Below are 21,403 nucleotides of genomic sequence, written 5' to 3' on the forward strand. Positions count from 1 at the left end.
CATAAAGCCAAGATTTGGCCCCCAGCTGGGAAAGTATTACATGTTGGGACACATGGCTTTGCCACCACAGAGTTTACTGTCTTGAGTGTGTGCCTAAGACCGAGGAGGCTGCCAGCAGGGCTGCAACAAGCCCAAACCTCAGAAAGCCTGTCATTACTAAGAACAAAGGGCAAACCTCAGTTTTTAAAGCAAAACAGTATTTGGTGGCAAATTGAACAGCAGGGCTAAAGTAGATTAAAATAAAGATTCAACCATTTATTCCCAGTGCCTTGTTCAAGAAACTTCTAGCCAGAGGCTCCCAAGAAAGGCTAGTTTGGGATATCAGGCAAGGAAAACAAAACCACCGGAAGGGGTTAGGGCACGCGCAGGTGGAGGAACTGGCACCGTCACCCAGTGTGTCCCCTCTCCCTCCCCTGCGTCCAGCCAGCCCTCGGTGGCAATCTGACACGCCCTCAGCTCTGCTCTTCACCCTATAGGGGAAGCTAATGTCACGCAAGTCAACACAGCTCAGTGTTTTGGAAGCATCTCATTGGAATGAAAACAGATGCTGCAACGTGGAATCCCTTAAATTATGAACAAAGCTACTGCATCGATTGCTATGCTGAAATGTCAACCAGGGTGCTAAACTCTTCCTTTTATGCATTTACCCCACGATCATTTGAAAAACCACTACTCTGAACAGAAAAAGGTGGCCAGGCAGACTGCTGCTTACGGGGTTTTAGTTACCACATATTTATGGGACTCAAATGACTTAAGCTTTAGTGCAACTTGTATCACTAAGGTTCAAAACATACCAATGAGACCACGACTCAAAACAAAATACAGTACAAATTTATTGACTCCAATCAATCTTAGTCAAGATTTAAGCAAAGTAAACAGACAATTGGATACAAATAAGCAATGGATTAACATCAGATAGAAGTCCTATTTTACTATGAATTTTTAGTCCAAAAAAGCTTATTCCTAAATAAAATTGAACAGTGATTTCTGTGCTAAGGCATATAACAACAAAATACAATTATAAAACCACATTTGTTTTTCTTTTAGCAGTAAGCATTTATTCAACGAAAATTCTGAAACAGCGTTGGATTAATGTCAACAGGAAATTATCACCTTTTGAAAATCAGTATTAACCAAGTGTAATTTTGTAGAAAATCTGGGCAGCACTGCTAAATGACTAAAATTCAATTATTTTAAAGATTTACAGTAAAATACTTTGGTTCCCAAATGACTCTCTACATGGAATTTTGAAAAAAACCTGACATTGACTCATTTTCCTCTCCTCCAGAATCTAAACACGGACCGTTGAGGTTCTCCCCAGTCACGTGGCAAGGCGGCAGGCTAGGGCACACACCGGGAAGCCCTGAGCGGCAGGCCAAGAACTACGCAAACGCCAATCTTAAAGTGCTAAAGCCACAAGGGAAAAACCAATTTGTAAATCTTAAAAAAAAAGCCAGTGTTAAAGAACTTATTAAAGAATACGTATTAGCATTATTTACATCAATAATGCTTTTCACAATTATTGCAAAAAACATCAATGAGACATCAGAAGTGGGGAAGCTGACTCATAATATTCCAGTATTAATTAGTGCAATTTATAAAGAAACAGGTTATGAATGACATCTAAGTATTTTTGTAGTAAGAAAATTAAGGTAATTTTACTTGCTGAAGTTCAAGAATCCGGTAGCACATACGCGCGTGCGCACACACATACACACACACACACACACACACACACACACACAGTCTGAGGGAACATAGGCCGACTTGGATCAGCCCACCCGTCTCCTCCTCACCCGACCGCCCAGTTGGCCTGAAGACATCTCTCACCTCCACCAAAGGGCATATGTTAATCCTGTCTTGGTTTCTACTCTCAGCACCAGTGGGTGTAGATGCTCACCGATTAGGCGCTGGGACTTATTTTTTAAGAGAAGGCTATGATGATCCGTTCTAAAACAGAAAACCAAAATCGCATCCATCTCCCCACAAATGCAAACAGCATCACTATCAAATTGTGAGTTGAATATTTTAACAAAATTGTAAACGTATATACTAACCGTAACTAGCTTTAAGGTGAATGTTCTATTACCTCTAATATTAATTTAAATATTACTATAAAAATGCACACTGTTACTTCCATTGCTTACTTTGAAAAACACACACTTTTCGTGGTGTTCCTCCCTCCCCCACGAAGGAAAGGATTCAACAGCAAGTTTTCAGGTTAACAAAGAATATATTAAAACATCTGACATTCTTTCCACAACTGCATAAAAAAGCAGGCACCCTGAATACTTACAAGGAATAATGACCTTTCTACATTTTCAAAAATTAATTACAATCAGAAAAAAACATTTTCAAGAATATCTTTACTAGCTAATACGTTTCAGCAAGAAAAGACCAACCTGTCTTAAGCCAAGTATTTGCCCACTGGCTGAGATAAACATTCTTAAAAAAACCTGTTTACTGAACGAAGTAATTAACATGTCTTTCATTATTTCATAGTTTACATCTTAACATTTAAAATAGTTGAATGAGTGGAAGCATATTTTTTTGACCACCAAAATAAACTCTTTCAGCTTAATGCTTTTAAGGTACAGTATAAAAAGTAATAGAAAAACCAGAACTGCATTATAAATGTTTTTGGTTCAAAACTTTATTTGAAATCTTATGTTCCTTGCCTAGACAAAAATGTGAACAAGACAAAACACTGGCAATTTTTAAAATCTAACAGATATGCAGAGCCTATATTTAGATCAAAAATACTTTCTGTACTAATTAATGTTATTAAAAATCTTCAAAAATGTAGCATAAAGGTTCAGTTCCTGGGATGCTGAATTTACAGTGCCAGCATCCTGCGTATCATGGAATTACTAATAAGTAATGACCACTCTGAAGGAAACTGTATTCTGAAGTGACAGCTCCCAGGGTGTTCAGAGTAAGAATTCACATAAAATCATATGCTTTAGTTTTGTCTTTAAAATGCATAGATTTCTTCAAGAAAATGTAAAGATGGTAATCATTGACAACTGCAACTTAATTTTACTTTTTCCATCAAATTTAAGAACAAAAAGAGGACCACACGAACATCTGGGGACTTCTGATAGTTTCCAAATGAAAGAATAAAAGGCAAGATTTCTAAGCCAATTAGAAATGTGTAAGAATGCTTGTGTTTCGACAAGAAAGTGAGAGTACCTTTCCTACCACCTGTCTGGAGCGCGGGGCCGTGTGGGTGAGGACAGGGTGCTTCCTGCCACAGTGCCGATCCACGTATGCAGCAGAGTATTTCTTAGTCACAGGAGTTGACTTTGTTATTTGAAATAGCTTGCGAGAAAAAAAAAAGAATTCAGTAAACTTGGAGGCTTACTCCATCACGGCCTTAAAAGGAGTTAGGGGCTTCGGCAGTATTTCTACTTTACGTATCTAACCTCCCTACCAGTGCAGTGATTTTTTTTTTCCTTTTGAAACACCCCACTGAACTTTGGATTACACCTACTGAAAGGCTTTGAATTACAACCTACACAAAACAGGTAAAAAAAGAAACCCAGACCCTATGGGACAAAATAAATAGCAAAAATGACTTTTGGACCCTTGAGAGTGCTTTAATACATATGTATGAAATATTCAGCAACGACTTAAAGCAGAATGGTTTCACTGCGAACGTTCTATCACGATAAATTCCAAAAAATTCTACAGAAATCACAGGGCAAAGAAGGCAGGAAAACTGATTACCGTAAATACTGTTCTTGAAGAGCATGTGGAGAACGCAGTGTGGTTTCTCCCTCTGCTTCAAGTCCCAGGAAGCAAAAGGTACTTTGGGATTCAGAGCAGCTGTACTCACTCTAGGGGGGCCTGGGCGCTATGTAAATCTTCATCCCAACCTTGTTACACTAATGTTGTTATTAGTGCCATGTGCTACCTTTGTATTTTGCCCCCAGTACACTCAGATTTTCAATCTGGGACAGCACAGACTTGGGGGAGCAAACACGCACAGCCCTTCAGTGCTGGTATGAATTCAGAGCCTAGACCACTGTGCCCAGGGAGCCCGCCGCTGCCGGGGATTTGGAAACTGACGTACAGGGGCTTCCGGAAATCTTACTGTTTTCATTCCCCAAGTCTTCCGTCACTAATTATAAGAAATGACTCAAGAGCCAGTTTTTTGTTATTTTATAAAAATCTAAGTATTACTATTGCTGATTTAAATTTCTCACAATTTTCATACCAAAAAAAAGAGTTCTACATGACCACAAAATACCAAATATTTATTTTTATCAAGTGTCAGGATAACTTATTAAAGTTGAGGTTTATCACTTTTTTTTTATTGCTGAAGGACTCTTAAGATTTTAATCAATACTGCAAACTACTCCACTTCGTTCTGACATGTTTGACTTAAGAACATGGCTAAGATTTAACTAGAACTTAGGTGTTGTCTTAATATAATTAAAAGAAGAAACACTGTCACAGTGTTTCTCTAATTGCAAACCAGTGGAAAAAACAAACCACCTCAAGTAAAAGATTATACTGACACCATGGAGTGAGGAACCATGCAAACAACCAAGAACAAATTTCAACATCAATGAAGTCAAATCATCCTGTGACTGTAAGGTCCAGAAGCACAATATTTTTTAGTTTTTTTCTAGGTTGAGTAAGGACATTACAAATTAATATCAGTTTACCGCAAACATATTCAAGCATAACAATTTCCTACTTTTATTATTCTTTTTCAAAAATATTTTGTTTCTTATGACACAGTTCACAATTCGGGCTGAAATCTGGAGACCGGCTCCCAGCTCCTAACGGGTGAGGGGGGACGGTCTTCTAATTGTGGGTTTGTTCATGACTCCAGAGACTAAACGCCGTCTTGAATGTTCTGTGGCAAAGTTTGCACATAAACTGCCTCTTAAACGTGATGGCGGAGAGGGGGGGTGCGTGGTAAAAGAGCGTGTCCGATTCCTGGGGCACAAACAGTTTCTCGGTGGCGGGAGCGGGGTTTTCGGACAGGCCGGTCGGGCTGTCGGGCTCCAGGGGCTGGATCTTGGGCAGCGGCGGGGGCGGGGGCAGCGGGGGCGGCGACGGGGAGTTGGTGGGGACGGGGCACAGCTCAGAGTCCTTGTGCGCTGGGTCCTCCGCGGCCTGAGACATGTGGGACTGGAAGTGACTCCAGAGCCGAAAGTTGGTGCGAAAAGCTTTGTTGCACACGTGGCAGATGAAGGGCTTCACGGAGCACAGGAGCTCCTGGTGCCGCTCCAGCTGCTTGTGCGCGGGGAACGTCTTGCCGCATTTCTCGCAGGGCCACAGGCCGGAGTCCTGGCCGGGGGCCGCCTCCTTGGGGGCGGCGCTGGCCTCGGGCGCCGCCTCCTCCTCAGCCTCCTCCACCGGCTCCTCTTTGACCTGGATCTTCAGCTGCCTGGAGAGGCTGAGGTCTTCGGGGAGGCAGGAGGAGTCCTCCGAGTCGAAGTTGACTTGCTCCGAGCAGTCGCTGAACGCGTTGTCGTCCTTGGCGGCGGGCGCGTGGTTGGCTTTGCCGGGCTCGGCCTGGGCCTGGGGCCTGGCGGGGCCGCTCACCTCGCCGTTGTGGTCCAGCGCGGGCAGGGAGAGGTCCTCGGCCGGCGCCATGGTGTTCTGGTTGTGCACCTCCACCTGGTGCCGCCAGATGCTGAAGGAGGACTTGAAAGTGCGCATGCACTCCAGGCACGTCAGCTTCTTGTACTCACACTTACCCTCGTGCTCGTGCTTGAGCTCGGGCGAAAAAAACCTAAGGCTGCAGTAAGGGCAAACGGTGGCGTTTCGGCACAAGCGCTCGTGGTTCCCTTGTTCTAGAAGAGAAGAGAGCTTAGCGTTACAGAGGCGGCACTGGTAAACCTCCGAGCTCCCTACGGGGCTCTCGGGAGCGGCGCGCTCCTTCGGCTTAGCGGCTCTGTTTACTCCAAGGGGCTTTTCTCCCGGGTGCATCTTTATGTGCTGTTTGAACTGAGAGAGGAAGCGATAGGCTTTTCCACAGTACGTACAAATGTACGCTCCTTTGGCTCGGGATCGCAAGTTCCTCTTGATGACTTGTGCTTGGGAACTAGTCTGGCCCTGGAAGCCAGGCTTCCCGCGCCTGAGCTTAATGATCAGGGCCTTCTTAATCTCTCGCTCCCTCACTATGTCAATCAGCTTTCTTTGGAATTTTTCATCCAAAACGGCATGTGAACTAGAGGCTGGAGACGGGTTCTTCACTATGCCGTGCTGGGTCTGACAGTGTGTCCACACTTTGAAGTTGGTGTGAAACCGCTTGTGACAGATGTCGCAAGCGTAGGGCTTTTCGGGGTTATGGTACATGTTAATGTGCCGGTGCAGACCTGCTGTGGATCTAAAGATCTTAAGGCAATGTTTGCATTTAAATTTTTTGTTTGGTCTCGTTCCCTCCAACTCACCAAATTCGTCCCTATTCAAGTCCGAATCTGGGAAGTCGGCCTGGAGGAGAGTGGGGCTGGCGCCTGCCTCAAAATGGTCTTCCGGCCCCGGAGACCCGTGCTCGTCCGCCCTCAGCTTCTTGACCGGCAGCCTCCGGTCCGCCTGGAACCTCCTCTTCGCCGGGAGCCGGCTCATGTCCTTTGGGTCGTCCTCTGTCTTCAGAGCGAGGTCCCTAGCGCCGGCAGAGGCGGCCGAGGCGTCCCCCACGGTGACACGGATGATGTCGGAGGGCTCGGGGGGGCTGTGCGGCTCGGCCTTGACCCGCACCTCCACGGCGGGGGGCGCGCCCTCCCGCGCGGCCGGCTGGGAGGCGCTGAAGGACCGGAGGCGGTGCGGCTGCGGGGCCGGCCGGTCGTCCGGGGCCACCCTCTCGTTGCACTCTTTCACCGAAGCCTTTTGAGATAACGCACCGAGTGCGTTCCCTGCTGCGTCGCCGGCCACCGAAGAGGGTCCCAGGGGAGACTTCAAGTCTACCGAGGGCGCGTACACGGGAACCTGGCTGTCCATCGACAGGGACCGCCGCAGCAGGCTCTTCACCAGCGGGCCGCTCCGGTCGATGCTCTGGTTCCCGGGGCCCGGCCCGCCGGACGGGATCACCAGCCCCAGCTTCGAGTAATACAGCAAGTTCCGATCCTCGCCCGGGCCGCCCCCTTTGCTGGTTTCCTTCAGCAGGTAGGGCGTCTCAGGCGAGCTCCGCAGAGACAGGACGGGCGGCCGCGGCCTCCTGAGGGCCAGCTCTATGGCTCTGCCTTTGGGGAGCGGCGCCCCGGCGGCCGGCTTATCGTCCAGCGCCTCCCGGTCCGGCAGAGGCTTGGGAGGCAGCGCCGCGGTCCGTTTGGCCGGGCCGCTGCGGGGCGGCTCCTCCGAAGAGCCGGCGTGCTCCGGGGGCTGGGCCGGGCCCGCGGGGCCGTCCTTCGGCCGGCTCTTGTCAGGCAGCGCCGCGCCGTGCCCGTGCGGCGGCTCGGCGGGCTTCGGGCCGGGGGGCTTCCCGCCGCCCGCCTTGCCCGCGAGGCCCGGGAAGGGCCGGGAGGCGTGGCTGAGGTCGGGCTGCCCCTGGCTGACGGGCTTTCCCTGCGCCTCGCTTCGGCCCTGGCACACTATGACGCTCCTCTTCTGAGAGCTGTTCTCATCCTCCTCCGCGAGCGCCTTCCTTCTGCTGGGACACGCGGGGAAGGGGGCCTGGGGGCTCTTGGAGGCGATGTTAGTCAGAAAGGAAATCCCAAGGCTGTAGCCCAGTTCTTGCACGGCGGCAAGGCTGCTTTTCTCAACAAACAAAGATGACGAATAGATGTAGTTCAAAACATTGTCAAAAGCATCTGGCTCACAAAAGTCAAGCTGGAATACAGTCTGTGTCTCGTTCTCCTTATTTGTGAATAAACTCTGGAAGTATTCACTGCTGGCGGCCAAGACGTTTTTATGAGCACGAAACTTCTGGTCCCCCACGATCAGCAGCACGTCGCACAGCTGCCCTTTGAGGCGCTCCTCGTTGAGCGCGCTGAGGAGGGAGATGGCGTGCGCCGGGTTGATGTAATGCAGGAGTCCCTCCATGGCGCGCGCTCGTCTGGAAGACAAACGTGAGATCACCGTGAGCAACGCGGGAGGAGCGCTCCCCGAGAGCGGCCCGAGGGCAGGGGCGTCGAAGGTGCCAATGTGCAGCAGGTTGTCGGCGGCGGAGGAAAGCTTTCTGGATAAACAATCTTATTTAAATAACACGGAAAATATAAAGAAACCAGTCTCATGGCTTAAGTAGGTCGTCAATGATTAAAATGGAAGAATTTTGGGAACTAAAGACTGTAACTATCTGCTGTGAATCTAAAACTGCTCTAAAAATATAAAGTCTATTAATTAAAAAAGAAAAAAGAAAAAAGAAAAGACCGTAACTAAAGGCATTTTCATACCATCCAAAAGGCTTCCAGAACTTGGCAGGTATGCAGAGAAGCAATATTTGAAAACAGGGCTTACTATTTAGCGTTCTTATCCATTTGATGTTTAATTCTATTCCTTATTAGCTCAGAGAGTAAGCATAAAGTAGTGAACCCCCTAGAGTCCATAATTCTGAAAGGAAATCAGTTTTATTACTGGATATGATTAAACACAGCATGAATTAACAATAGGCTATAATGCAGAGGTCTCAGGTGGACCTTTAACAATAGGTAAGGATTTGGAAAGAGAGAAATCATTTGCTAATTACTGCTGCATCAAAGTGTTTAACAAAGCTATTAGAAATGTTAAAGAATAAGAGTTTGTTTTCTTTTTTATGCTAAATACCTTGCAATCTGAATACTATTTTCTTACCAAATTACACTTTCAACAATAGCACAATGGAACCTTTAGCCTGGATCTAAGCTTAATTATCCTAATTCTAAACTAAGGGATAATGGCTTGAAATTTCACTGAAATTCTCTTCAAGTCTAAAGGTAAGACATGAAGGCCTAGGGGCTGAGTGCAGGCTCCGCCCGGATGCTGGGGTTGAACTGCTGGCTCCTCCCCTGTGGAGGACTCCCGTCTCTAATGAGCAGGGCCCTCACCTGAAATGGGTAACAGGTGTGTGTCCTTTAGGGCTGTTACAAAGATGAAATGAGCCTGTATCTCACACCTAGTAAGGACTTGACAAATGTGCAATTAATTTTCTGAAACAGCAGGATTAGTAGATATTTAACTCAGAATAAAAGAAAAAGGGTCCAGATAACCCGAGCCATGCTCCTGAAAGAGATGAAGTCATTTCACACAGAGACAACGCTTCACTCTCTGAATCTGACCCTTTACTTAGGCCGCTGCTACCATAAAGCCTCATCTCTTCGGCTTGGTCTTACAGTGCCATCTGCTCTTTAAAATAGCTATGACATCTATTTTTAATATTAAAATGGATTCAGAGTAAGACCACTTGGACAGCTTTACCATCCTTCAGGGCAGGCCGCAGATGCCCCGAACATGGTGCCCAGCACGCCCGCAGGCTCCCCTCGGGCTTCCAAGCAGCACTCTTCACAAGAACCTGCAGAGAAGAGTTTGCCAGGCCACTGCCTGGAGTGACTGCCAGAGCCACAGGCTTCGATGCCCTGCGGGCTCTCCGTTGTGGTGCTGACGTCACTTAACTGACCCAGAGGCATGACTTCGCCTCCAGGGACGAAGCCTGGAGCCTCGTCCACAGGCAGCGGCCTTGGTCAGCCTGCGCTGAGGTTCTGCTCACTCCTGCCCCGCCACCGTTCATGTCAGTGCTGAGCGCCTCAAGGGGGTATCTTCCCTCCCTTTCCCTTTCGTCAGCCATCTTAATCTCTCCCTTAAACCTTCTCTACTGTCTTTGTAATCACACATCTGTTTATGCGCAAAGAAACCCCTCTCATCATTTACAGAGGCCAGCAGAGAAATAGCTTATAATGCTACACTCATCAACTCAGCATCCTGAACACTATTTTTAGTGCGAGTAATTTTTGAGAAAGCTAGCTCCGATGGTGCCACTGGGAAAAGCAACAGATGCAGAATCAAAAGCTTGGACAAGTACTTTTTAAAAGGGTTTCTTAAAATCAATTTGTGGTTTGAAATGAGCAATTAAAAAATGACTAGGGCAGAGTAGAAAAAGTCAGAATATCTCAAACGTAGTTAAGGCTGACTATGATCTTGTGAAACTCTCTGGTCTTTTCAGTTATATGCATACATTTCCACACATGTAAGTAAGTGGGCACTGGGTTGAGATGTACAGCTGTCCCTCAGTGTCCATGGTGGACTGGTTCCTGGGACCGTGCAGATACCAAAATCCATAGATACTCAAGTGCCTTATAAAAAATAGTGGAGTATTTGCATATAACCTAGGAACATCCTCCCGTATACTTTAAATCACCTCTAGATTACTTATAATACCTAATATGATGTAAATAGTTGCCAGTGAGCAGCAAACTCAAGTTTTGCTTTTTGGAACTTTCTGGATCCTTTTTTTTTTTTGAGTATTTTTCCATCTGCGGTTGACTGAATGCATGGATGTGAAACCTGTGGATACAGAGGGCCAACTGTACAATACATCCCTTCCTGTGGGTTAGAGTCAGGACAGTCTGAGAGTCAGTGCTCCAGAGCAATCCACCCTCTGAGCCTCAGTTGTCCTCACTGTACAACAGGGATAATAATGTTACTGTGGGAATCATGAGAGGAAACAATAATTGCTCCATTTATTCAGCACCTACAACACACTACAAATTATATCAGCAACTTCACATGTCATTCACCTACTCACTTAAAAAAACAGCATCTGAGAAGGCCTGAAGGACGCAGGGATGAGCCAGGAGGGTCACTGAGGGAGGAGCATTACATGCAGAGGAAAGAGCCAAAGTAACCGCAGGGCTGGAGCAAAGAGCTGAGGGAGCTGTGGATGGTGAAACTGAAAGAGGCTGAGGGGACACCGTGCAGGACTGGGTGGACCCTGGAAGAATTACACCTTTCACCAGCAGTGAAATGGGCAGCCATTAGAAGATTCTGAGCAGAAGAATGACAACAACCTGAATTGTTTCAAAAGGATCGCTCTGGCTTCTTTGCAGAGAATGGACCACAGCAAGCAGGGCAAGGATGAGAAGCTGAGAAATCAGCTGTGAGTCCACAGCAGTGACGCAGGTGAGTCAGGACGGTGCCTGGACCGGCTAGGAGTCCACTGCAGTGACGCAGGTGAGACAGGATGGTGCCTGCACCAGAGTGGCAGCAATGGAGGTAGAGACAGTCATTAGGATTTCCAATGGATTCACTGCAGAGGGTAAGGTGAGGAGATAAGGATGTCTCCAAGGTTTCTGCCAGAGCTGGAAGGAGGTCCTTACTTGAGATGAAGTTTGACAGGAAAATCAGATCAGAATTTTTTCAGGAATTGAGTTGAGATACTCGAAATGTGAGCAAGAACCTATTCGTTACTGTACCCTTTGTGGGCATCCTTTCCTTTCACTTTCCCTGCAACTTTCCTTGTGCTTCTTGGGTAACTTCCCGAATAAACATCGACATCTGAATCCTTGTACCAGGGTCTGCTTTCGGGGAACCCAAACTAAGAAACCAAGGGAACCTGAAATCACAGTTGTAGGCTCAGGGACTCTGAGGACTAAACCAGGTGAGACCTTCCACCCTGGACAGGAAGCAATACTAATCCACACACCACCCACTCCCTGTCCCTACAGGCCCCCAAAGCATTTTCTCACTTCTTTCTTGTTCAGAGAGGTTTCCTTCTTTTGCTTTCTTCAAATAATCATGATCCCTATTTTTGTGCTAAGTAACTGCTTCCAATCCCTAAACCACAGGCTTCTATACTCCTTGAACAAAAACAGAGAATTAGGGAAAAACAAGTCACTGAGAGCTGAGTTGCAAAAGGAATAGTCAGTGTCACTGAATATTATTTGGAATTTAAAACTATTCATTTGACTATAACCGCCATTTAGAGTCACCAGTGAGAGTGCCTGCTTAAAAACTGATTGAGCACGTCCAAATCCCTGACAACCAGTGCAGAATGACTCCAAGTATCGATCTTCCATTCCACTCCCAAAACACCACCTGGACATTCATACTAGGAATATTTGAGTGCTACATACTACTGCAGACACTCTTCATGCATCAACTCAATACTTACACCAACGCTAGGAGGCAGTACTATTATTATCCCCACTTTACAGCTGAGTAAACTGAGGCAAAGAGGGTGAAGCATCTTGCTCAAGGTCACACAGATGATCAGAAGCAGAGCAGGATTCACACCAGGTGATCTGGCTCCAGAGGCCACAGTCTTAGCCCTCACACCATCACACCTCTAGTTTCCTCTTTTAATTCGCACATACACACCTGTGCTAGGCACTGCCATCACCCCTGCTTTACATCAGAAACGGAGGGATCAAGAGTCTAAGTCACCCCGTTAACAGTGGGGCTGGCGTCTGGCCCCAGAGCCTGGACTCTTAGTCACCGCTTACACACGTCCCACAGCCAGGCACCGCCGAGCGTGTGCTAGAACCGGCCAGACACGGGAGGCGTCGGCACGGTCCCGCCTCACGGCCTCCGTCTTGTGTCCATCCCCCATCGCGCTCCAAAGCACTGGGTGGTAGAGTGCGGAGCTACAGAGGGAGTGCAGGTGATGACCCTGGATCCAGGTTGGAGGAAGGTCAAGGAAGGCATTCTACGAAAGAAGTTTCCTGAACCAGCAGGAGTCAGAAAACGTGGGAAGAGTGAGGAAGGAAGGGTGAAGGATACTTCAAGGACAGGAGCACTGGGTCCAGCGCAGAGATAAGACCAAGGGCCTGGCTGGAGCAAGGACACACGTAGGGGAGGGCAGGTGGTGAGGCTGCGGAGGGGAGGGAGACGTGGGGGTCCTGGGGGCAAAAGTAAGGCCCCCCCAAGGGCTATCAGAGGAGAGTGACCCCCTCTGTCCTCTCAGGAGCCCAGCACAAGGGCTCTAGGTTAGGCTCTGGGGTCACAGGAGCATGCAGAGTTGTCCAGCCTCCTCACCTTCCAGAGACGCTTGCTTTTATCTTTTAATTCAATCATCAAAACTTAACAACGGTCCCTTTCCTGGTTAAGCTGCAAAAAATTAACATTTTGGACTTTTGTGTTTAATGACACAGTAGGTATGTTTATTGAGTTTAACAACTTCATTAAAAATATAAAATGCTATATACTAAGAATGAAGGCAGAAAGGGGAAAAAGTCATGACTGCTGAATGTCAGGAGATAGCCCAGAAAACCCTCTGTGGCTGGCGGATGTACCGACTGAGTTCTCAAACCCGCCTGCTTTTCCGTTCTTCAGACTCAGATAAGGACAGCTCTAGTGCTGGAGGTGCTTTCTCCCCCCAAATCTGCTGGTTCAAACCCGATCTCTCGTGTATGCCTTACTTATGAACAAGCAGGACCCCTGTCTGACAGACGACAGCACACCACAAATCTGAAGGCTCTCAGTATAAATGCTTGCTGTCACCACGTCCCCATCCCCTCCTTTCCCGCTGCTCACCTCCACCCCTCACTGCAGGAGCTCCTGCCACCACTTCTGTCATGGTGGAGAACTCTGGTGCTCTTACAAGAAAAGTGGGTAGGCGTGGAAGAGAAGGCCTCTTTACCACAGAAAAAGCTGAGTAAATCCTCCAGGAAAACCAGATTCTGAAACGGGGCTGGTTTGTTTACCACTCGGACCCCTGCACACAGATACCTTTCCGAACTCCCAAAATTGCTTGAATTGTTTCTATGTCATGTTATTTCCTGATATTTCAAAATGGGAGAATCTTTACGGTTAACAATTCATGGAAGTCACTACAGCTCCATGGAAAAGACTTTCAAATTAGTCTGTCTGAAATCCTGGCTCTGCCACCTACTAGGTGTGTAACCCGGTAAAGACCACTAGACTGGGTACTAGTCTCCTTTACCTGTTCAGTGGGGCTAGCGCTGCGCACCACACAGAATTCTTACGAAGAACAAAAGATGCCACACGTCTGCCAGCTCCTGGCATGTACAGTGTTTCCCGTGTGGCAAGCCCTTCACTTCCTCCTCCTCCTCCTCTCCTGAATGTCTCCGGGGGCTGCCACAAGCTCCTATCACAAGAAGACGTGGTGACGGGAGGTGAGTAAGCTGGCTGGTGGCCTCTTGTCCAGGGACACACATTCCCAGGGTAGGAGAGACGTGTAAGATTAAGTATAATGGAAGATACAAAAAGTGCTATGAGAACACTGATTTCAGGAAGCAGTGAATTTGGCCCGGGGTGGGGTGGGATGGGAGGTTAGATGAGTGAACGGGGGAGGGGGGACATCCAGGAAGATGTGGGACACATCGCTCCCTGGACTATTAAAATACTGAAGGTTCCATTCTTCACCATTCTGCTACAGATCCTTCTCAGAAATACGCATCTGACATTGCCAGGGCTTAACATCTCCAGAAGGCTTGCCCTGGCTTGAAGTTCCAATTCCCTACAAAGGCTACAAAGCCTTTCACAACTGGAGTCTAATAAATTATTTCATCCCATCACCTCAAATTCCTCAGGTACCAAATGCTAAGAGGGGCAGGGAATTCGTATCTTAGTACAAGTTAATTCAGTGCAAACAACTTCCTCTTTAAACCAATTGCAGGAAGTTAAGATTTTTAAGGAGACAGAGGGAAGGTAGGCAATTCTGGAATACAGAACATTCTGGTGATACAAATGGAAGAAAGCAAAGCAGAGCTATGCACTTGGCTAAAAGGACCCTAGGAGGTGAATGAGGGGCCCAGGAAGAGAGATGGGGAGGGACCAGAACGTCACCAGCTTGTGAGTTTGGGAGACTAGCACTTAGGCTGGTGGCAGAGCTAAGGTGCATCACCAATCAAGTCCACTCCAAGAGGAGCCCACAAAGCCCTCACTTCTAGCTCTAAGGGAAGTGTCTCTTTGCATCTGAAACGTTCAGCTGAGGCCGAACTCTGGGCACACAGTCCTTTAGAATGCTGGGGACTGCTTGTACAGTCCTGGCCGTGACAATGGGAAAAAGCAGGAATGCATATAACACAGAGCAAACACTTAGAAAAACAAAACACCTACACTTGACTTTGGAATACAAACACACGCACCGCGCTGCTCACCCCAAGCCCTAACCCCTGGACTTAGCCCTGAGTCTCTCATCTGATGTCACCGTTAGATGGTGACAGGAAGTCGGCTCTGACTTTAGGCCTTATCATCACTCACTCAGAGACAATGCCGATATCCAGACATCATCTAGAGCTCCTCAGATTTCAAAGCTGGCCTCACTTATCTGACCCTTCAGGAGAAGTGATGTCACTCCCTCGGACTCCATTTCGCACTCGGCCAATCTCTCTAGAGAAGGCCGGATTTTGGTCCAAGGGTGTGTGCTCGCTCTGGGTGTCTGGCAGAGCACACCTCAGGGAACAGAGCAGCCTCTTGTTTTGTTCTGGCCCCGGGAGCCGTTCCCCCTCCTGCTGGACCCCCTACCCCCGGCTGCCCTGAGTGGTCTGATGCCCTGTGCTCCCCTAGCTCAGGGCTGGGCACACAACCAAAGCTAAGCCCACTATGAACCTGGAATACGGGCTGAGAACAACAACAAAGGCAGCCAGTGAGTGGAGCTGATTTATCTCGGCCGCGGCCTGGAAACACAGCCTGCAGGGCCCACTACAGATTTCTGCAGTTTCCTTGGTTTTTGTCCTTCCTGGACCAATTCTTCAGCTTTTTCCTTCAACCTCAAAAGCAACCCTGTATCTTTAAAATAGATTTTTTTTCTATTCAAGCTGGCCTGTCAGTTTCTGTTCTTGTTATTAAAGGAGCTAAGTAACATATCTCCTAGTGGTATTCACTCCTCCTATCACGCTCTCCAAGTCCATCTGTTGTAACACTGCTGCTAGACTGAGCCTTCTAAAATGAAGCTTTGATCATTCATTGGATGTACACATTCAGTATTACTATTACTAATTCAATTTATTTATTGGGCTCCTATTATGTGCAAGGCATAGTTAGACATACCTGAAATACAGGGGTGCACAGAACAGACAAGCCCCCCACTTTCTAGTGGGGTAAATCAGATGACGAACAAGGAAACAAAAAAAGGTAACTTCTGATTGTGCTAAGAGCTATACTGGAAATAAATAGGGTGCTATGACTGGGTGCCATAAACAGGGTGCTATGACTGGGTGCCGTAACCAGGGTTTGGAGAAGATGGCCAGGAAATACGACATTTTAGCTGAGACCTAAGACCTGAGTAAAAACAAATAAAATGATAAAAACAACTTCTCTATTAGGTTAAAATGCAACATTTTAAAAACATGGACTTCAAGGCTCTGAAAATCTGGTTTCAAACTACTTGTAAATTTTTCTTCCCCTCAGTTACCGCCCAGTGGCGACTTCCTGCCTCGGATGCTTGGTCTCCAAGACACAGCCTGTGGGACCTGCCTCTTCCACCACCCAATCTGGAATGTCCTGGGCCTCCTCCACCTCCTCCACCGGACACCACTCAGCTGAACATCACTCATCTGTCGAAGCTCAGCTCAAGGTCCATTTCATCCAGGAAGCCGCCTGTCGTGGGCCAGACCATGTTCCCCACAATTCATATGCTGAAGCCCCAACACCTCAGAATGTCAGCGTATCTGGAGACCAGGTCTTTGAAGAGACAGTTAAGTTATAATGAAGTCTCAAGGGGGTGCCCTAATCCAACATGACTGGTGCTCCTGCGAGATGCAGAAATGAGGACACACACACAGAGAGGGGCCATGTGAAGTCAGGCAGGACCACCATCTATGAGCCATGCAGAGAGGCCTCAGTAGAAACCAACCCTGCCACAACCTTCATCTTGGACTCCTAGGCTCCAAAACTGAACTATGAGAAACACACTTCTGTTGTTGCACCCCCAGGTGTGGTGCTGTCCCAGCAGCCCTACCAACTAACATGCACGCCTTCCTTGACCACTGCAGTTTACAGTGAGCAAAGCCCCTCCAACCCCAGCACTACCCGGAGCGACGCCACGTGCAAGGTTTATTCAGTGCCACACAGGGTGAGCTGCTTGTCCCCCCAGTGGAAATGTAACTTATTTAAGAACTAAGAATCTATTCAGTATCTTTTGACACGATGCCCGACAGGGTATCTTACACAATACACAGCTGTTGCCTTTCCTGTACTCTGACACTCTAGTTAAATGCAGGAGTGGAAGTTGTGCCTTTTATTTGTTTTCCTAAAGTTGGTCCCATCACTCAGTGCCCTTTAGAATACTGCGTTGATTTTTCTATGACTCCCGAGATAAAACCCAAACTCTACAGACCGGCATACAAGGGTCTTCATGTTCTGATCGCAACTTATCTCTTCACCCATACTGGACACTCCTGACCTGCACACCCAATTTCCACCAACTAGCTTTCTCACCTTTCTTCTACTTGGCTAACTTCTACAGAAAGATCCAGCTGAAATGTCACCGTAAGCCAGGCAGGCGTCTACTGGGCAAAGAGAGAACTCATTACTGAGGCCGAGGCCGGGACTGGCTCACCTGTACGGCTCCAGCATCCATCCCAGAACTCACCAGGTGGCAGCTTTCTTTTTGTAGGAGTGCTTGTGGCTTTAAATCCTACTGGTCGATGACTCCCAAATCTGTTTGTCTGCTCAGACTTCTCCTCGGGACTCTTCCATCACAGGCTACCCTACCTGTCCAGGACGGTACATATGCCCCATCCCTACCTCTGCCCACACACCTGCCTGTCCTCACATATTCCCTACTTAGCTCGTGTGCTGCCAACCACCAGGCCTCCCAAACTAGAAGCCTCTTCTCTTCCCTCTAGCCAGTGACCACACCTGTCAAGCCTTGCTCGTACACAGCTCTAGAGTTTGGTCTCAACCCCATTGGCTTTGGGGCCAACTAAAATTGTTCCTCCAGTCATCTCCCCCTCATCCAGAGACTCTCTCAATAAATTAGCCCCTCTTTTGTTACACGCCTAATATGTCCTGCCACAAACAGGGCATAAAGTTCCTCAAGAGCAGGGGTTATATCCTTTCCAACTTTCAGATAGCACACTATACATTCAACAGTGCTAAAAGAATGAATTAGAGATTTAGTTAATGTCAGGTGTGCATGATGATAATCACCTACAATGATATATGTACGTACATTCTGGGAGCCACGATAACCGCTTTATAACTGAGAATTCCCGTGTCATTGCACTCCCTCAGTTTAACTTTCTATTTGTGATCTTCAAATAATACTTAATTTAAGGTAACAAATGAGAAAGGATGCAGAAGGTGACTTAAGATGTCAATTATGCAAAATGCCAAGGCAAGGCCAAATGACAGCATCCTCCATGAATCAAGGTGTCCAGTCATTGGAAGATGGGTCTAGTGAGATAACTGAGTGATGGTCCAGAACCCAGCAACAGAGGTCACTTCAGAGGAAGCCACACCATACTCCTGCTGTAAACGGCAGACTGACTTTTAGCAAAGCATCATCTGTCTCATGGATATGATAATTGATTTTATTTTTTAGTTGAGTATTAGCTCTGGTTTGATTATTTTTGAAGAACATTAAATGTAAGCATTTTAATGTAAAAAAATTGAATTATTTTAAAGTAAACCAATGCCCCAAATTTCTACTCTTTTTAATATCAATACTTGGGTAGTGTAGTACTTAAATTTAAATGTAATGACTATTAGTCATTAAGATGGATGAAACATTTACTCTAAGCATCAGAGATTAAAAGTTTTAAAAAATAACTGTCCACGGGTAGTCTTCCTAAAATGGATGCGTGCTCCTATACGACTGAAGTATTTATTGTGCTGTACACCAGAAACTGACACAGTGTAAACTGACTATACTTCCATTTAAAAAAAATTTAAAAATTCCAATAAATAAATAAATAAATGGATTAACCTACTTTCTTCCAAACAAGGAACCAGAATACAACGCTAGTTCCTTGTGGATGACTCAGGGTCATGGTTATGAACAATCGCTGGACTCTGCTGAATAGGTTGGTGCCCTCATTTGCTAGAAGTGAGGAGGGGCTGTTAGCTCCTGCCCTAAGACCCCCCAGGCTGCTATACTGAGCGGGGTCTGGTTAATGTCTTCTCCCACCTCCCACTGCCAGGCAATCGCGCTGGAGAATGTCTCTAAAATCACCCCACCCCCATACGTGCTGCAACAGTGGCATCCTCCAGAACCACGCGGCCCGGTGGTTGGAGTGCATAGCAACCGGGTTAAGGGCCAGGACTGAGGGGCGCTCCTGCGGTCAAAGGCTTGCTCTTTGGTAGTAGTCTAGGGAACCTGCTCCAGATAAGCGGTCTGAGTGATTAAGAGAAAACCACCATGGGGACTCCGGCCAGCCGAGGTCTTTGGGCTGGGGTCTCCAGGGCGGCTGGTCGCGACGCACCCCACCCCACCCCACCCCACCCCACCGCCTCCGGCTGCAGATTTCGGACTGGGGCTTTCTCGAGTGGGGAGCCCTCCGCATTCCAGCAGAGGCGCTTGCGGGCCAGCGGAGAGACTGTGCCCTGCGGCGGGCGGCGGAGGGTCGGGGACGCGGGTCCGCTCGGGGGTTTGCGGAAGGCACGCCCGGGGGTCTGCGGAGGGCCGGCCCGGGGCAAGCAGTCCACTCTGGTCATTGGTTGGTTGTGCCGGCGGCCGCCAGGCGGGGCCCGAGGGGCGGTGGGACAGCGGCGCAGGCCGCGGCAGGTGCGGGGTCCCACCGCCCCCCAGCTTCCGCGCACACTGCCGCGCAACGGCGGACATCTCCACGCGGGCCGGGACGGAGCACGCGCCCGCGGCCGGAAGGCGCCCCAACAGCTCCGCGCAGGGGCACCTGGCCCGGCGAGGGAAGCCCAGTGAGGGACGGAGCGTGCGCAGTGGCGAGGGCGAGGCCAAGTGCGGGCAAGGAGCATGCGCAGTGTGAAGGCACGATCGGCTACGTGGGAGCCCGGGGCATGCTCGGTGAGAGCCGCGCCCGGCGCACGCGCAGAAGCACTCGGAGCCCGCAACCCGCTGGCGGAGAAAAAGGAGGAGAGAAATCACCTCAGAGTTACGTCAGGAAAGGCCGCGTTTTGCGGGGAGGCTGTGGCCTCCCACGGAGCCCCGCAGTTCTCCTGGGGCGAGGGGCGTGACAGTTACTCACCGGTCTTCAGCCCCGAGGCAGGCACCGGGCCCCTTTCCGCTCACACTCGGCTCGCGCGCGCCGCAGCCGCCGCTGCCGCTGTGATTCCATCCATCTTGAATTTGACGTCATCCCACACCAGGGATGAGGTCATCGCAGGCAGCGCTCGTCACGTGCGCGGCTCTGCGATTGGCTGCCAGGCGCCGGGGGGCGGGGCGAGGGAGGCGCGCGGCGCGGAGGGCCGGGCGAGGGCGGGCCTGACGGGAGCCGGGGCGCCGCCGCCGCGTCGTGCCGCGCGCCTTCCGCCCGTTTCCTCCTCCCGCCGCCGCCCGTGGGCCGCCCGGAGAGGAGGCGGCGGGGAGAGCGCCGCGAAGACACGCGCCCGGCGGGGCTAGCGGGTGGCGCCTCCCCACGCCGGCCCCGCGCGTGGCCGCCGCTCGCCCCTCGGAGGGCAGTTCTCCGACGGCAGCGCCGCGGTGCTCGGCTCCAGGTGCCTCCCGGCCGGTCGCCGCCGCACCCGCGCGGCCCGGCGGCGTGGGGGCGCGCGGGACGCGGACCCGCCGGGAGCGACCTTGAGCCCCGACACTTCTCCCACCTGGGCGGTCGGGTCGCCAGGGCCCTCGGGCGTGTCCTGGCTGAACAAGGCCTCCAGGTTCCTGCCGCTGGAGCAGGTTGGGCAGCCGCTTGTCACCCAAGTGTGGCATCTGCTTGCCAGCTGCGTGTTCACGGACAGAACCGCTCACCTGTACTGGGCATCGAGTTGATCACCGCGCAGTCAACTTACTTTCTCAAATACCAGTTCTCGTTGCGTATCTCACAGACTGCCCTTTTCTTGCATGAACATCACAAGTCCATCAGTTAGAAAACTCAATTCACTTTCATACAAAACCAGGAAATTAGTAGAAGTGCCAACCTGCAAACACTAACTGTACAGAAAGGTTCTGTTGGACAAGCTAACCGAACATCTGGCTGTGTTCCTCAAAGCTGGAACAGATCAGATTGCAAGGGGAAGGGGCTTGCCTTTTGAAGCGATCGTTTCAGGACAGATGTTTAAGTTTTTGGATTTTAAATCTATGTTATTTAATATTTTTTAAATGTCTTAATTTTCAAATTAATTTTTAAAGCAACCTATGCATGTTACCCTAGGTAAAATAATTTATGAAATGTTTGGGGAATATGTGTGAAATAATCTTGCCTGAGGTTGATAAAAATTAAAGAATTGTTCTGAAATTAACAGCTCTATTGTCAATTGTTTTAGTTTCAGTCATTTTAAGAGGCCCTAGAGGGGGAGATACAGTCCAGAGGTAGCACATTTGCTTAGCATGCGGGAGGTCCTAGGCTCAATCCCTAGTACCTCCTCTAAAAATAAATTAATAAATAAACATAATTACCACCCCCCCGCCCACAAGTACTTAATCTCAAAGGAA

At 48.9% G+C, this 21,403-nt stretch overlaps 1 protein-coding gene across 2 annotated transcripts; it reads right to left on the reverse strand.

Moving 5' to 3' along the window:
• Positions 1-809: 809 nt before the first annotated feature.
• On the reverse strand, positions 810-20,134 carry ZBTB21 (zinc finger and BTB domain containing 21). Of its 2 annotated transcripts, XM_072969635.1 has the most exons (3): positions 19,998-20,134; positions 6,414-8,014; positions 810-5,813 (listed from the first exon to the last, which is right to left on the reverse strand). In XM_072969635.1, the coding sequence occupies exons 2-3, from the start codon at positions 7,999-8,001 to the stop codon at positions 4,816-4,818; spliced, it is 2,586 nt and encodes an 861-aa protein (XP_072825736.1). In that variant the 5' UTR covers positions 8,002-8,014; positions 19,998-20,134; the 3' UTR covers positions 810-4,815. The 2 variants fall into 2 exon arrangements, with proteins under 2 accessions (XP_072825736.1, XP_072825732.1); XM_072969631.1 differs by having other exon boundaries at positions 810-8,014.
• Positions 20,135-21,403: the final 1,269 nt, after the last annotated feature.

Source organism: Vicugna pacos, chromosome 1 (assembly GCF_048564905.1).
Source record: "Vicugna pacos chromosome 1, VicPac4, whole genome shotgun sequence".
NCBI lineage: Eukaryota > Metazoa > Chordata > Mammalia > Artiodactyla > Camelidae > Vicugna > Vicugna pacos.

Excerpts from the sequence above, each read along its gene's own strand:
- ZBTB21 (XM_072969631.1), bottom strand. The coding sequence starts at position 8,001 with ATGGAGGGACTCCTGCATTACATCAACCCGGCGCACGCCATCTCCCTC.